The sequence below is a fragment of the Pongo abelii genome, chromosome 1 (genome assembly GCF_028885655.2).
Source record: "Pongo abelii isolate AG06213 chromosome 1, NHGRI_mPonAbe1-v2.0_pri, whole genome shotgun sequence".
In the NCBI taxonomy this organism is placed as follows: domain Eukaryota; kingdom Metazoa; phylum Chordata; class Mammalia; order Primates; family Hominidae; genus Pongo; species Pongo abelii.
In genome coordinates, this window is record NC_071985.2 from 146,085,804 (window position 1) to 146,102,782 (window position 16,979).

General features: G+C 37.1%; 1 protein-coding gene across 2 annotated transcripts in view; it reads left to right on the forward strand.

Moving 5' to 3' along the window:
* SELENOF (selenoprotein F) overlaps positions 1-10,092 on the forward strand; it is a 49,397-nt gene extending 39,305 nt beyond the window's left edge. Inside the window, exons 4-5 of one of the 2 annotated variants that reach the window (XM_024247925.2) lie at positions 4,770-4,819; positions 9,208-10,092. In XM_024247925.2, coding sequence (XP_024103693.2) covers positions 4,770-4,819; positions 9,208-9,339 — 182 coding nt within the window. In that variant the 3' untranslated portion in view covers positions 9,340-10,092. The remainder of the gene's footprint in view (positions 1-4,769; positions 4,820-9,207) is intronic. The other variant, XM_009248274.4, reaches the window with a different exon arrangement.
* Positions 10,093-16,979: the final 6,887 nt, after the last annotated feature.

The window sequence follows — 16,979 nt, forward strand, 5'->3', positions numbered from 1 at the left end:
CCTGCCACCACGCCAGCTAATTTTTTGTATTTGTAGTAGAGACGGGGTTTCACCGTGTTAGCCAGGATGGTCTCGATCTCCTGACTTCGTGATCCACCTGTCTCGGCCTCCCAAAGTGCTGGGATTACAGGCGTGAGCCACCGCGCCGAGCCCATGCCTGGCTAATTTTTGTATTGAGACGGGGTTTCACCATATTGGCCAGGCTGGTCTGTAACTCGACCTCAGGTAATCTGCCCGCCTCCGTGGCTCACGGCTATATAATCCCAGCACTTTGGAAGGCCGAGGCGGGTGGATCACGTGAGGTTGGGAATTCGAGAGCAGCCTGACCAACATGGAGAAACCTCGTCTTTACTAAAAATACAAAAAAAAAAAAAAAAATTAGCTGGGCGTTGTGGCGCGTGCCTGTAATCCCAGCTACTCGGGAGGCTGAGGCAAGAGAATCGCCTGAACCCCAGAGGCGGAGGTTGCGGTGAGCCAAGATCGTGCAATTGCATTCCAGCCTGGGCAACAAGAGCGAAACTATGCCTCAAAAAAACAAAACAAAACAAAAAGCCAGAGTAAAAATAAGTTACAGCCTATTAGCAATGTATTTGGAATCTGGAATCAATATTTACAGCGTGGCTGTGTTCCCATTTCATGCATGATAGTCGATGAGCAGTTAGTTGCATTCAAACCACATTGCTCATTTTGGTTATATTTACCTTCAAAATCAGGAAAATAAGGAATAAATATTTGAGTTTATGTGGTTAATACTTACTAAACTTTCGAATAGATTTGTTTTTCACTATCCCTTTCTTTTGTAAAATTATTCATAAAATCATTTAAAAATACAAAAATAAACAGAGTTCACTGAACCCAGATGGTAAATGGTGGTGATGACTATTTTTTCTTGTATACCGAAAGTTATTAATAAAATATTCCAGCTGCCCTCCTCCAGAATCTTTTAAAAGAAAAGAAAAAGTCTCTTTAAGGTTGCCATAAGCTCCATTATTTCTTTTCTTGGATTTTATTTGCTATTTGCATATTGAATGACTGACGCAGCTATAGAGCACATGACATGTGATTACAATGTGATCAAGTCAGAAGAATACAACAAATATTATGTATTCAAATACCAATCTTTTTATACAATTTTAAAATTCACCATCATTATTTTGCTTATAATTTGTAAAACATCTTGAGTTTTTTTTCTCATTCATAACTGAGCCATGATGTATGTTTACGTTGAGAAATTAAATACAGTGGTAGGTTTAGTAATAAAATAGAGGCCAAAATCATTGAACTTGAGAAACTGTAGTTTTTTCTGACTGGCTGAAGATCCACCAGCACAGTTGCCTTTCTTAGCATACATTTTTATCATACTTTTTCAGTTTACTTTCTTCAGTAAAACATTTGAAGTTGACTTTGGGGCTATTTTGACTATTAAGAAATATCAAATTTTAGGAGTACTTTGAAGTAGTAAGAGAAAATTCTTTTGAATCCTTTAGAATTATGTCAAAAGAGGGACTATTTTATGTTCAAGTGAACATAAATTCTCCGTTCTTATTTTGTTTCTTGTTTCTTTATGACTCTTACATACTAAGATCTCCTTGCTCTGAACTTATTTATTGTCAATAGTTAAATTAATGACATTGTTTTTATTATCACCTTATCTTTTTATTTGTTGCAGATCTGTTTAAGCACACTGTAGATGTATTGACATTAAAGAACTCAGTTTCCTCATATTCTCATGTAGCTTATCGAATGCCATGTGTATATAATGAGTACTCAAATATTGGTTAAAAGATTTATTTACTGCCTGTAAAATGTGATTTGCTGCTACAAGGTGTTTAACAGATATTCAAAATTAGGAAGCTATGGATCTACGTTTAGCAGAGAGAAGAGGAAAGAACTGATGAAAAATAGTAATTAGTGACTCATCTTAGTATTTCTTTTAAATTTGTTCACTTACTGCAGTCTGTTAAAAAAAAAAAAAAAAAAAAATCTTTTTAGCTGGCCGGGCGCGGTGGCTCACGCCTGTAATCCCAGCACTTTGGGAGGCTGAGGCGGGCAGATCACGAGGTCAAGAGATCAAGACCATCCTGGCTAACACGGTGAAACCCCGTCTCTACTAAAAATACAAAAAAATTAGCCAGGCGTGGTGGCGGGTACCTGTAGTCCCAGCTGCCGAGGAGGCTGAGGCAGGAGAATGGCGTGAACCCGGGAAGGCGGAGCTTGCAGTGAGCTGAGATCTTGCCACTGCACTCCAGCCTGGGTGACAGAGCGAGACTCCGTCTCAAAAAAAAAAAAAATCTTTTTAATAAGTGAACTATTTATTAAGTATGCTAAGCTCTGTTATGGATTCAAAAATATATGTATAAAAATAGTCCTTTTACCAGAAGGTTTCGTATGTAGTAGAGAAGGCATGTAGACACAGTTACTGCGTGTTACATAGTATTTTGCACAGACATGCAAATAGCATTTGCCAGAGGAACAGCATAAAAGGCAATAAAAATCATAAGATCATTTTTGTTTGGGGATGCCGGAGTTTGCAGAATATCTATAAAAATCCTAAAGGATAAAGTTAATAGAAATGATATTTTAATAAGCCAGAATAGCATAATTGGTTTCATTTTGAAATAAATTTTGTAGGGGAGGATTAGGTGAGATATTTGAGTCAAATGTGTGAAGACGTTCATAATGAAGCAAATCTGTAGTGCTATTGCTGTCTAATTCTAAAGTAAAAATAAGTTCTCAAAAGCATGTGTGTCACTATAAAATCTAAGATGAGAATTATTCAAATGATCAATAACTGATATTAACGATCAAGTATCTAAATGAAACAATTGTTTTTATTTTAGAAAAATGTATTACAGGCTGGGCACAGTGGCTCACGCCTATAATCCCAGCACTTTGGGAGGCCAAGGCAGGCAGATCACAAGGTCAGGAGATCAAGACCATCCTGGCTAACATGGTGAAACCCCGTTTGTACTAAAAACAAAACAATTAGCCAGGCGTGGTGGCACACGTCTGTAGTCCCAGCTGCTTGGGAGGCTGAGGCAGGAGAATCGCTTGAACCCGGGAAGCAGAGGTTGCAGTGAGCCGAGATCATGCCACTGCACTCCAGCCTGGGCAAGACCGAGGCTGACCCCGCGCTCAGCTGAGTGAGACCCCGTCTCAAAGAAAGAAAGAAAGAAAGAAAAATGTATTACACACCTTTTAATTTGAATTAATTAGGAATGATCATTATTGAAAATTGGTAAAATATAGATTGATAACAACCAAAACGGGAAAACATTCATTTAAAACTTTCCCAAATAAATGCCCCATGTATAGGCCTCTATTAAAATAATAACAGTAAACATTTTTTTAACCACTTTATATATTTTAAGATTTGTTTAGGGCTTTTTCATTTGCACATGAAAATATTCGCCTTTTTAAAACAACAGTAGGAAACAAATTGAAAAAGGAAAAATCCTTGCTTTTTACACATAAAAGTTTTCTTTGTCACTAAGTATAGATCATACTTTTTTAATGATTATGTGGTACGTATTAATTTGTTTAACCAATATTGTTTTACACATTTAGATTATTTCCAAATTTTCAGACTTGGTTAGCAAGACTTTTTATAAGTTATTTCCTCAGAATAAAGAAAGTCCTAGAAGTGTACTTGCAGGTTTACAAAGTATGCACATTTTAAGACTCTTGGTTGATTTTGCTAAATACCCTTCAGGAAGGATGTGCCCATTTATATTCCTCCCATAGCTCATTCCCAGCAAAATCCCTCTCCCTCTTCCCTCTCTAACCTTTAGCATTCTTTGTAATCTTTGTAATTCCGAATGTGAGTACCTCATTGTTATGGCATTTCTTCAATTATATGTGAAGTTGAACATTTATTTCAAATGTTTATTGACCACTTGTATATTTGTACATATTGCTATACATAGTGTTTTTTCTTAATTATTTGTAAGAGCCCTTTTATATGTTAGATGTTAGAGATAATTTTCTTCAGTTTGTCATTTTTATTTTTAATTTGCTTACAGTGGTGTTTTGCTGTCCTGATGTTTCCATTTTTACATAGGCATATCTATAAAACATTTCCTTTTGGGTCATGCTTAGGAGTAGAATTTTATGTTCCATATTTATGTAAGTTCTCTGTGCTGTAGGCTTTGGTAGTATTTTTAACCTCTCCTTTTTAGCAGTTATCATGACTCATTAGTTCTGTGATTATTTTTTTCTGAACAGTTTGGCAGTTTTCTCAGAAGTATTTATTGAGTAACTGATACACACCGCCAGACAAACATATATCTCTTTTTCCTTCTCCCCTTTCCCTCTCCCTCTCTCTGATTTGATAGCTTTAGCACATTAAAAAATTCTTACAGATATTTTTATCTCTTAATTTCCTATTCTACTCTTTTATCTGTTCTGGTATCAGTATCACATAGTATTTTAATAAACAATGGAACAAATTCTCTCTCCGTATCTTTTTAAAAACTGCCCTGACTTCTTACACATTACTCTTAAAATTGAGCTGTACTGTCTATCATTTTTGTCAAACCTTAAAATCCTCTTGGAATTTGGGATTTCTATTAATTTGAAACAATTAATGTCTTAAAATAGTGGAGAATATATGTCTCTCCATTTATCCATAGATGTTTAACTTTTCTTAGTTTTTTTCATATAGGATATAATGTTTGATTTGTTAAGTTTATTTCCACTTTTATATTAATCTTTTTAGCTAGCTTGGATTTGGAAGTGAACTACTGAATCTTTTTTTCTTTTTTTATAAGCTTTCGTTAGGAGTGATAAACCCAAACTGTTCAGAGGACTACAAATCAAGGTAAGGTGATTGTAGTGGAAATCTCTTTTTTCCAGCCTTAATTTCTTTATTTTATAATTAAAGGAAATATTTGAATAAATGATTTTCCCCCGTAAACATGTACAAATATTATGTATCAATTTAAATTTTTAATTTCACTGAAAAATAATTTTTTAAATTAATAGACTTTATTTTTTAGAGCACTTTTAGGTTTATGAAAATCTGAACGCAAAGGAAAGAGTATTCCCATATACTCCCTGGCCCCCACCCTCAGTTTTCCTGTTGTAACATCTTGCATTGGTGTGGTACATTTGTTACAATTGATGAATCAATATTGATATATTATTTAAATTTGATAGTTCGCATTAACATTCATTCTTTGTGTTGTATAATTATAGGAGTTTTGCCAAATGTGTAATATTACATATCTACCATTACAGTATCATACAGAATAGTTTCACTGCCCTAAGAAATCTCCAATCCTCACACGTTCAGGTCATTTCTCTCCCTCTTCCCCACCCTCTGGCAACCACTGATTTTTTTTGTTGTTGTTGAGACGGAGTCTTGCTCTGTTGCCCAGGCTGGAGTGCAGTGGCACCATCTTGGTTCACTGCAACCTCCGCCTCCTGGGTTCAAGCAATAATCATGTCTCAGCTTCCTGAGCAGCTTTATTACAGGAGCGCACCACCATGCCCAGCTAGTTTTTTTGTATTTTTAGGAGAGATGGAGTTTCGCCACATTGGCCAGGCTGGTCTCAAACTCCTGACCTCAAGTGATCCACCTGCCTCAGCCTCCCAAAGTGCTGGGTAATATTACAGGTGTGAGCCACTGTGCCTGGCCACCACTGATTTTTTTTATTATCTCTATAATTTTGCCTTTTCCAGAATGTTATATATTTGGAACCATACAATATGTAGCCTTTTCAGATTGGCTTCTTATTACTGAATATTACTCGTTGTTACCAGTTTTGTCATTCACCTGTGGAAGGACATCTTGATTGCTTCCAATTTGGGGCAGTTTTGAGTAAAACTAATATAAAAATTTTTGTGTAATTCTGTGTACACATAAGTTTTCAACTCATTGAGGTAAATAACTGAGTGCAATTGCTGGATCATACAGTTAAGATTGTTTAACTTTGTAAGAAACTGCAAAACTGTCTTCCAAAGTGATGACATCATGTTGCATTTGCCCTAGCAGTGATTGAGAGGTCCTATTGCTCCACATCCTCACCAGCTTTAGGTATTGTCACTGTTTTGGATTTTAGTTGTTCTAATAAGTATGTGATGATATTTCATTGTTGTTTTAATTTGCAATTCCCTAATGATACATGATTTGAATATCTTTTCATGTGTTTATTTGCCATCTGTGTGTCTTTGGTGAGATGTCTGTTCAGATCTTTTGCCCTCTTTTTTTAAATTGTGGTAAAAAATATTAAATGTACAATCTTAACCATTTTTAAGTGTACTACAGTCCAGTATTAAGTATTTTCACATTGTTCTGTAACAGGTCTCTATAACTTTTTCATCTTGGGAAACTGAAACTCTATGCCCATTCAACACTTAATTTTATCTTTCTGTGCCCACCACCACCCCCGCCCTCCTGCCAGCCGTTGACAACTACCTGCTTTCTGTTTCTATAGTTTTGACTACTGCAGATACTTACTATGAGTGGAATCATATAGTATTTGTCCTTTTGTGACTGATTTACTTGGATCAAGGTTCATCCATGTTGTTCTGTGTAACAGGATTTCCTTCCTTTTTAAGAATGCATAGTATTCCACTACACACACAAACACACACACAGAGACACACACTTTTTTTTTTTTTTTTTTTTTTTTGGGCAAGGTCTTACTCTGTCATCCAGGCTGGAGGGCAGTGATGTGATCACAGCTCACTGCATCCTCACCCTCTGAGGCTCAAGCGATCCTACCACCTCAGCCTCCCAAGATTCTGGGACCATAGGTACACACCAACATGACCAGCTAATTTTTTTTATTTTTTTGTAGAGATGGGGTCTTGCTATGTTGCCTAAGCTGGTCTTGTATTCCTGGGCTCAGGCGATCCTCCTGCCTCAGCCTCCCAAAGAACGGGGATTTACAGGCATGAACCAGTGTGCCCAGCTCACATTTTCTTTATCCATGCATCCATCAGTGGACATTTGAGTTGCTTCCATCCCTTGGCTATTGTAAACAATGCTTTTATGACATTTGGGTGTGCAAATACCTCTTCAAGGCCCTTTTCTTAGTTCTTTTGAGTCTATATTCCAAGAAGCGGAATTGCTGGATCATATGGTAATTCTATTTTTAATTTTCTGAGGAACCTCTATACTGTTTTCCATAATGACTTCACCATTTTACAATCCCACCAACAGGGCACAAGTGTTCCAATGTCTCTATCCTCGTAAACACTTGTTATTTTCTGTTTTTTGATAGTAGCCATCCTAATAGGTATGAGGTACTATCTCATTGTGGCTTTGATTTGCATTTCTCTTAAAATAAATGGTGTTGAACATTTTGTTGACCATTTGTTTATCTTCTTTGGAACATTGTTTATTCAAGTCCTTTGCCCATTTTATAATTGGGTTTTTTGTTGTTGTTGTTAAGTTGTGGAGGTTCCATCTGTTCTGGATATTAAACCTTTATCAGATATATATGATTTGCAAATATTTTCTCCCCTTCTCTGGGTTGTCTTTTCATTCTGTTCATTGTTTCATTTGATGCACTGAAGTTTTTAAGTTTGAGTGGTCCTGTTAGTCTTTGTTTTTTTGCCTACTTTTTAATTGAGGTTTTTTTGTTTGTTTGGTAAGCTGAGCTTTAAGAGTTCTTTGTATATTTCGAATACAAGTTCTTTATCAGATACGTGTTTTGCAACTGATTGTGGCATATAATTCCATATACACATTGCTGGATTTGACTGCTAATATTTTGTTGAGGATTTTTACAACTATATTATATCTAATTTCTTATTTCCTTTTGGGATTATAATAAGTTTTTTAATAAATAAACATTTTTAAATATTAGGATCTCAAATCCAAGCAAAAAAGAAAAAAAAAAATCCTTAACTTAAGAAGTAACCTGACCGGCCGGGTGCGGTGGCTCACACCTATGTAATCCCAGTACTTTGGGAGGCCGAGGTGGGCAGATAACCTGAGGTCAAGAGTTCGAGACCAACCTGGCCAACATGGTGAAACCCCATCTCTACTAAAAATACAAAATGCCGGGTGTGGTAGCAGGGGCCTGTAATCCCAGCTACTCGGGAGGCTGAGGCAGGAGAATTGCTTGAACCCAGGAGGCAGAGGTGGCAGTGAGCCGATATCACGCCATTGCACTCTAGCCTGGACAACAAGCGAAACTCTGTCTCAAAAAAAAAAAAAAAAAAAACCTGACCAAAAATGTTTAAGTAGTAATGTTATTATTATTGATTCATTAGCCTGGATGGCCTGTTTTTCTAAACTGCACAAATGGGTTGGGAATATACCATGTGTTAATAATCACATCCGAGCTAGTCTCCATCTTTGGAGTTCACAACCCCAGAATACCCTAGATAAACTGAAGCATAATTCTGGAAAGAAGTTCTAAGAACTCTGTCATCACTGCCGAACTACATAACTACATTTTTAGTTATCCAATGCTACTTAATTTAAAATTGAATATTTGATATCTTAATGAATGGCTGTTGTCACATTTACCCAGAATTAGAATTTCTCAGAGCTCTCTGGAGAAATATTGGACCCAACTAACGGATTTGAAGTTTCAGGAACCCAGCCTAATTCTAAACTGATTACAACTAAAATCATTAGATTTGTTAAGCCAAGAAAAATGTATGATCCAGTGTGTGATTGATTCTGTGTCTGCAAATTTATATGCACAGCATATTTTAAAACATTGCTCTTATACCATCATTTTCTCAACTATTTTGAACTTGTCTGCCTCCATTCAGTTTTAAGTTCATTTGAGAGTATCATGTGGGCATTAAATATTTGTTAATTTCAGTAATAAGCTCACATCCCAAATAAACTGTCTTGCTACTAGTAGATATTTTTCTCTTTAAAAGTAAAGTAATTTCACTTGCCTCTAGTCCCAGGGAGGCTGAGGTGGGAGGATCACTTGAAATCGGGAGGTGGAGGTTGCAGTGAGCTGAGACTGTGCCACTACACTGCAGCCTGGGTGACAGCAAGACCCTTTCTCATGAATGAATGAATGAATGAATGATTTTTTAAATTATCCTTTTTTTCTGAAATACTGTAAAACTCTTCTCCTTAAAGATTTCCTGTAAAACTTGTTTATCGTCATGTCTAAAAGCCTTTTTTTAATTACTAAATTTAAACTGGATTGAATTGCTTTGTCTTAGATGAGGCTGAGAAGGCTGTTTCTGAACAGAAAGTAATGATGATGTCCCTCTTTTTTGTAGTATGTCCGTGGTTCAGACCCTGTATTAAAGCTTTTGGACGACAATGGGAACATTGCTGAAGAACTAAGCATTCTCAAATGGAACACAGACAGTGTAGAAGAATTCCTGAGTGAAAAGTTGGAACGCATATAAATCTTACTTAAATTTTGTCCTATCCTTTTGTTACCTTATCAAATGAAATATTACAGCACCTAGAAAATAATTTAGTTTTGCTTGCTTCCATTGATCAGTCTTTTACTTGAGGCATTAAATATCTAATTAAATCGTGAAATGGCAGTATAGTCCATGATATCTAAGGAGTTGGCAAGCTTAACAAAACCCATTTTTTATAAATTTCCATCCTTCTGCATTTGTTGATACCACTAACAAAATGCTTTGTAACAGACTTGCGGTTAATTATGCAAATGATAGTTTGTGATAATTGGTCCAGTTTTACGAACAACAGATTTTTAAATTAGAGAGGTTAACCAGACAGATGATTACTTTGCCTCATGTGCTGTGTGCTCTTTGAAAGGAATGACAGCAGACTACAAAGCAAATAAGATATACTGAGCCTCAACAGATTGCCTGCTCCTCAGAGTCTCTCCTATTTTTGTATTACCCAGCTTTCTTTTTAATATAAATGTTATTTATAGTTTATAATGAATGCACTGCATAAAAACTTTGTAGCTTCATTATTGTAAAACATATTCAAGATCCTACAGTAAGAGTGAAACATTCACAAAGATTTGCGTTAATGAAGACTACACAGAAAACCTTTCTAAGGATTTGTGTGGATCAGATACATACTTGGCAAATTTTTGAGTTTTCCATTCTTACAGAAAAGTCCATTTAAAAGTGATCATTTGTAAAACCAAAATATAAATAAAAAGTTTCAAAAATCTATCTGAATTTGGAATTCTTCTAGTTTGTTCTTTCATGTTTAAAAATGATGTTTTTCAATGCATTTTTTTCATATAAGCCCTTTTTTTAGCCAAAATATAAAAATGGCTGTAATATTTAAAACTTAAAACATCTTATTGTTGGTAATAGTGCTTTATATTTGTCTGATTTATTTTTCAAAGTTTTTTCATTTATGAACACATTTTCATTGGTATATTATTTAAGGAATATCTCTTGATATAGAATTTTTATATTAAAAATGATTTTTCTTTGCTTAACCTTCTGTGTGGTTCAAAGTGACTTCTTCATAAGATGTATCAAATTGGTCTGATATTCTATTATGTCGGCTTTACCTCAGGATAAATTCTTAATAATCCAGAAACTTCCCTAACTGTTGATTTTGAATTAAATTATTTTAATGAAGGATAGTTGGAAATCTATAAAGGCAGCTCTATCAGAGAATGTTTATAAAGTATGTATGTATGTATGTATTTATTTATTTATTGAGATGGAGTTTTGTTCTTGTTGCCCAGGCTGGAGTACAATGGCGTGATCTCAGCTCGCAGCAACCTCTGCCTCCCGGGTTCAAGCGATTCTCCTGCCTTAGCCTCCAGAGTAGCTGGGATTACAGGCATGCGCCATCACTCCCGGCTAATTTTGTATTTTTAGTGTAGACGGGGTTTCTCCAGGTTGGTCAGGCTGGTCTTGAACTCTCGACCTCAGGTGATCCACCTGCCTCAACCTCCCAAAGTGCTGGGATTACAGGCGTGACCCACCACGCCTGGCCTATAAAGCATTTATTTTGAATAGAGATGAGTTACTAATCTTCACTAGCAGTTTGTGTTGTGTAATATTTAAAATTAAGAAATATATTTTTAAAGCCAGCAAGATAATGAATATAAGCCCTGAGTAATTTGGCTAATCAAAATAAAATAAAATAAGAAATCCTGGCAGACTGTGGTCTACTTTTGATCACCCATAGCAATGGAGAGGGTCATCATTTTGATAGTACAAGGCCCTGGTTAAATGTGCCACTAATCCCCACTGGTTATTACTAGTTCAGAACAAGAGGAAGAATAAGCTAGAGTTACAGACAGTGGAAAAAACAGCAAGAGAGGAGTTGCCACCACATACAAAAGAATAGTGGGACTGAAGAATGAAACTTCAAAACTTTTGCGATTAGCCTAGAGAACTAATTGGACTGGTTTCTAGGCAGGAAGAGCTAGTTGAATGAGTATCTGGCATTGAGTTTGTTTTTTTTGTTTTTTGTTTTTTTTAAGTGAAGAGAGGCCTAAAAAGTCTATTGTATTCAAGTTATTATGAGAGATCAAAGAGGCTGAAGAGCCCCACGGTATCTTAGTGCTTCCAAGTTCTCAAGCTGATGAATAAGAGTGTCTACCAAAGCCCCACTGTTTTAATTGGGAAGTTCAAGTTAACCAGCCAATTCCAATTGTTTTTCACCAATTATAATCAAAGAACATCTTTTTAAAGAAACAAAACTGCTGATTACCAAAAAAGGGGTATAAATACTGATCCAAAAAGTACCGTTTTGTATCCAAAATCAGACATTTGATTAAGCTTATTCATATTCACAAACACAATGTGTAATAGTCATTTGATATTTATGACTGCTCCCCCTGCCAAAATTATGTTACTTATAACCTAATGCAGTTAATTTATCTCTAAATTTCTGAACTTGGCAAAAACCTCTTACAAGGAGCTATGAGCAAGAACTGACGTTTTCTGTTTTAAGAGGAGTTGAGGCTTGAAAGCCATTCTAAAATTAAAATTAATAAAAATTTTGAAACCAAATACTGCAAAACTTTAGACATTAACATTGGCAGTAGCTAGTATATGAAAACATGTACAAATACATGGGAAGTAAGAGTACAGATTCCAGATATGAGCAACTTATTACAGATATATACTTATATATAGTCCAGATACAAGTATACTTACATATCAGATATAAGTATTTCTTTTATTTGAAAATTAAAGTGCCTTTTAATTAAATCCTGTTGAGGCAGAGGACTCTTTCTGGGGAGGATAGGTCCTGCATTTGTGATCAAAAATTCAAAATAGACTTTTGCTGATGAAATACAAACAACACTTTCACCTTTGAACTGTCCCTTGACTCAGCAATCAGCCTGAAACATGGTTATGAAGAAATACTGAAAGAATAAAACTAAGGATTAAAGTCTGTGAAACAGACTTTTCCTTTTAACCAGTCCTGAACATGTATCTCAAATACTGTATTTTATCTATCCAGCCGTATGAAGAGGTTGAAGTTTAGACCTTGAAATTCAGAACTTAAAAAAAAAAAAAATTTTTTTTGATAGAAATGGTTTTTATCATATACTTTATCGTCATTTTTCACAGATTCCCTTTTTGAATTCACATGTTTGCGAAAATGTCTTTGTAACCCCGTAATACAGCACTTCCATAGTCATTCACAGTATGCACAGAGCATCCAAATATTTGAATGCCCAACCTACATGTTCCCAGCTGAGGTCGAACAAGGTGACACCAATGTTTCAACTCTCATACTACAAATGAGTGTCCTTTTAACAGTATTTAGTGCCACATATTTCACATTTTTGTGCTTTTTGTTGGTGGTTTTACTGTTTAAAATGACCCCAAGCTTAGTAATAAAGTGCTATCCGGCATTCTGAATACAAGAAGACCTCCCAGAAAAAACGTGTTTCAGATAGCTTTATTCAGGCATGAGTTACAGTGCTATTGGCCATTCAATTTGAATATATTAATATAAAATGTCTTTAAACAGAAACAACGTGAAAACAATGTTACATGTTGATTGACTGACAGAAGTCAGTGATGAGAGGCTCCCAGGAACCTCTGTATTTTTCCTGGAAGCAGTGGTTCAGCATTCACTAATTCGGTGGCTCCAAGGACTTTACCATAGGTAACAAGAGTCATCTGTCACTTTTTTAACTTTTTTTTTTTTTTGAGACGAAGTCTTGCTCTTGTTCCCCAGGCTGGAGTGCGATGGTGCAATCTCAGCTCACTGCAACCTCTGCCTCCCGGGTTCAAGCGATTCCCCTGCCTCAGCCTCCCGAATAGCTGGGATTACAGATGCCTGCCACCATGCCTGGCTAATTTTTGTATTTTTAGTAGAGACGGGGTTTCACCATGTTGGCCAGGCTGGTCTCGAACTCCTGACCTCAGGTGATCTGCCCGCCTCGGCCTCCCATAGTGCTGGGATTACAGGCGTGAGCCACCGCACCCAGCCATCTTTTTAAACATTTTTATTGAGATATAATTCACATAAAAAGTTGACCCATTTGGAGTGTACAAGTCAATGACTTTTTAAGACAGGTTGAGTATCCCTGATCCGAAATGCTTGGGACAGAAGTGTTTTGAATTTCAGATTTGGAGATACTTGCATTACCAGTTGAACATTCCTAATCCAAAAATCTGAAATGCTGTAGTGAGCATTTCCCTTGAGTGTCATGTCGGTGCTCAAAAAGTTTCAGATTTAGGAGCTTTTTGGATTTCAAATTTTCAGATTAGGAATGTTCAACTTGTATATTCAGAATTGTGCAACCATCACCACAATTTAAATTTAGAACATTTTATCCCCCCAAAAAAACCCTATATCTATTAATGGTCACCCTCACACCTACTTCCCTGGCACTAGACAACCACTAATCTACTTTCTGTCTCTAGATGTCCCTATTATGCACAGTTTGTATAAATGAATTATCACTTGGGCCTTTTGTCTGGCATCTTTCACTTAGCATGTCTTCAGGGCTCATCCTTAGTATAGCGTATACTTCATTCCTTTTTATAGTTGAACAATATTCCTTTGTATGGATATACCACATTTTATTTATTATTTGGTAGACATTTGGGGATTTTTTGTTTTTGTTTTTGCTGTTATGAATGCAGCTATACTCTTTCATGTACAACTTTTGTGTGCAAATGTTTTCATTTCTCTTAGATACCTAGGAGTGGAATTATTGAGTCATGCTGTTTAGCTTTTTGAGGAACTACCAAACTTTTCCAAAGTGGCTACACCATTTTGCATTCCCACCAGCAAGGTATGAGGGCTCCAACTTCTGCACATCCTAGAGCTTCTTGATCGCTCATGAAGTGAAGACTCAATCTGGGACCACTTAGATGTAATAAAGCACTTTGCCCTCCCCCAAAAGGTTGTGAGACTGCAACTCTTTGAAAGGTGTTTTTAATTCTCTCAATTTGCCTCTTCTGCCTTCTCTCACTTTATTGGATTTTAACTCATTTTCCTGTGCCTGAGCTTCAGTCATGAAAAAATCCATAATGTCCTCACATCTGGTAGAGGTCACATTGTAATGGGAGTGGCCACCACTGAACAACTAAAGCGCAAATACACAATTACAGTTACATGAAAAGCAATGAAGAAAAGTTACTAGGAGAGAATTACAAAGGGGGCATAAATGAGTTTAGGGATGTCTAAGGGTGTAACATTTAAACAGGCCTAAAAGATGAACAGAAGCCATCCAGGAAAGAGTAAACTGAAATGCCTTCCAGTCAGGGAAGAGCCTGTGCAATGACCCTGACTTAGGAGAAAGTCTAGCACTTCCACATACCTGAAAGAAGGGCAACATGTCTGGAACCTAGTGAGCCAGGGGCAAGAGTGGTAGGAAATGAGATTGAAAAGGTAAGCAAAGAGGATACAGTTCATCCCATCTTGAGAATTTAACTGTATTCTAAGTTACTTTTAGAGTAAAACCAGAATGGAAAAAACCTTAAACAATGGAATGACAGAATCTAATAAGATCAACTCTAAAGGTCTTGAACAATCAGCAGATATTCACTTATGCCTATGTAAACACAAAGTGCTTTATCTAGTGCTTTCATTAATGACCAATAACCTCTTTAGGAGCTTCTAGTATACAATTTGCTTTTCATTTTTGTGGGTACATAGTAGGTGTGTATATTTATGGATTACATGAGATATTTTGATACAGGCATGCAATTACATCAGGGTGAATAGGGTATCCATCACCTTAAGCATTTATCCTTTGTGATACAAACAACCCAATTATGCTCTTAGTTATTACTAAATGTACAATAATTATTTTTGGCTAGGTGCAGTGGCTCAGGCCTGTAATCCCAGCACTTTGGGAGGCCGAGGCAGGCGGATCACGAGGTCAGGAGATCGAGATCATCCTGGCTAACACGGTGAAACCCCCTCTCTACTAAAATACAAAAAATTAGCCAGGCGTGGTGGGGGGTGCCTGTAGTCCCAGCTACTCGGGAGGCTGAGGCAGGAGAATGGTGTGAACCCGGGAGGTGGAGATTGCAGTGAGCCGAGATTGGCCACTGCACTCCAGCCTGGGTGACAGAGCAAGACTCTGTCTCAAAAAAAAAAAAAATTATTTTTTACTATAGTCACCCTGCTGTGCTAGCAAATCCTAGGTCTTATTCTATTTTTTTCATACCCATTAACTCTCCCCAATTCCCCAACCACCACCACTTTCCCGCTACCCTTTCCAGCTACAACTTGCCTTTTTTATTTATTTTTTAATTTTTTTTGAGATAGAGTCTTGCTCTGTTGCCCAGGCTGGAGTGCAATGGCACATCTCGGCTCACTGTAACCTCCACCTCCCGGGTTCAAGCAATTCTCCTGCCTCAGCCTCTTGAGTAGCTGGGACTACAGGGGCGTGCCACCATGCCTGGCTAGTTTTTGTATTTTTAGTAGAGACGGAGTTTCACCATGTTGGTCGGGCTGGTCTGGAACTCAGCCTCTTGTGCCTCGACCTACCAAAGTGCTGGGATTACAGGCGTGAGCCACCGTGCCTGGCCTACAATTTTCTTTTTAAAACTACACATCAGTTTACTTTGAGAACAAAAAAAGACAAACCTAAGTATGTTAAAATGTTAAATTTTTTGAGAACCCAATGTTCATTTTAATATTCTCAAATATGCTTAAAGAATCTTTATTCCCTAGTTATGTTAACTAATGGTAAGTGCCTATTAGTTCACACCATACTTGGTCATTGATTCTACCACTATCCCCCACCCCTATCTTTGAGCTAAATACTAATCTCAATTCTAGGCCCAATGAAAGACCATGGAGCTCCATTCTTGGAATAATTTGATTCTTATCTAAGATCTTCACTTTCTGTCCCCATCCCTACTGTAACTAATACAAAGGGTTCTTGGGGCTGGTTTTACCTCCTCCTGCATTCAGACTTTCCACCTAAGTCCCTGATTCCTGTTGCCTGATCTCCCAGATCATGAATCCTCATGTGTCCATGTAGACTACCCTATTTGCCATACCAGATTTTTAAAATCTATTCTCCTGGCCTGAATTGTGTTTCTACTTTTAACTTGAACATCTGGATACTGACCTATAGCTCAAACTGATGTGATTTCTACATTTTCCTGCCTAACCTTCTCCTATGAACAATGACTAACTCGTCTTTTTTTTCTTTTTTTTTTTTTTTTAAGACAGAGTCTCACTCTGTCGTTGCCAGGCTGGAGTGCAACGACACGATCTCGGCTCACTGCAACCTCCACCTCCTGGGTTCGAGCAATTCTTCTGCCTCAGCCTCCCAAGTAGCTGGGATTACAGGCGCCTGCCACCATGCCTGGCTAATTTTTTGTATTTTTAGTAGAGACGGGGTTTTGCCATGCCGGCCAAGCCGGTCTCAAACTCCCAACCTCAGGTGATCCACCCACCTCAGCAAACCGAAGTGCTGGGATTGTTACAGGCGTGAGCCACCACACCCATCCTAACTTGTCTTCTTTAAGTCCATATCTCTTCATTTTAGCCCAACAATATAGGATTCAGTTCTTCTCCACGTGGAATGAACTCTTGTCCAGCTCTATCCCTTGCCTATCCACTCTATCAACCTTTTACCCTGCACAGGCACAGCCCAGAG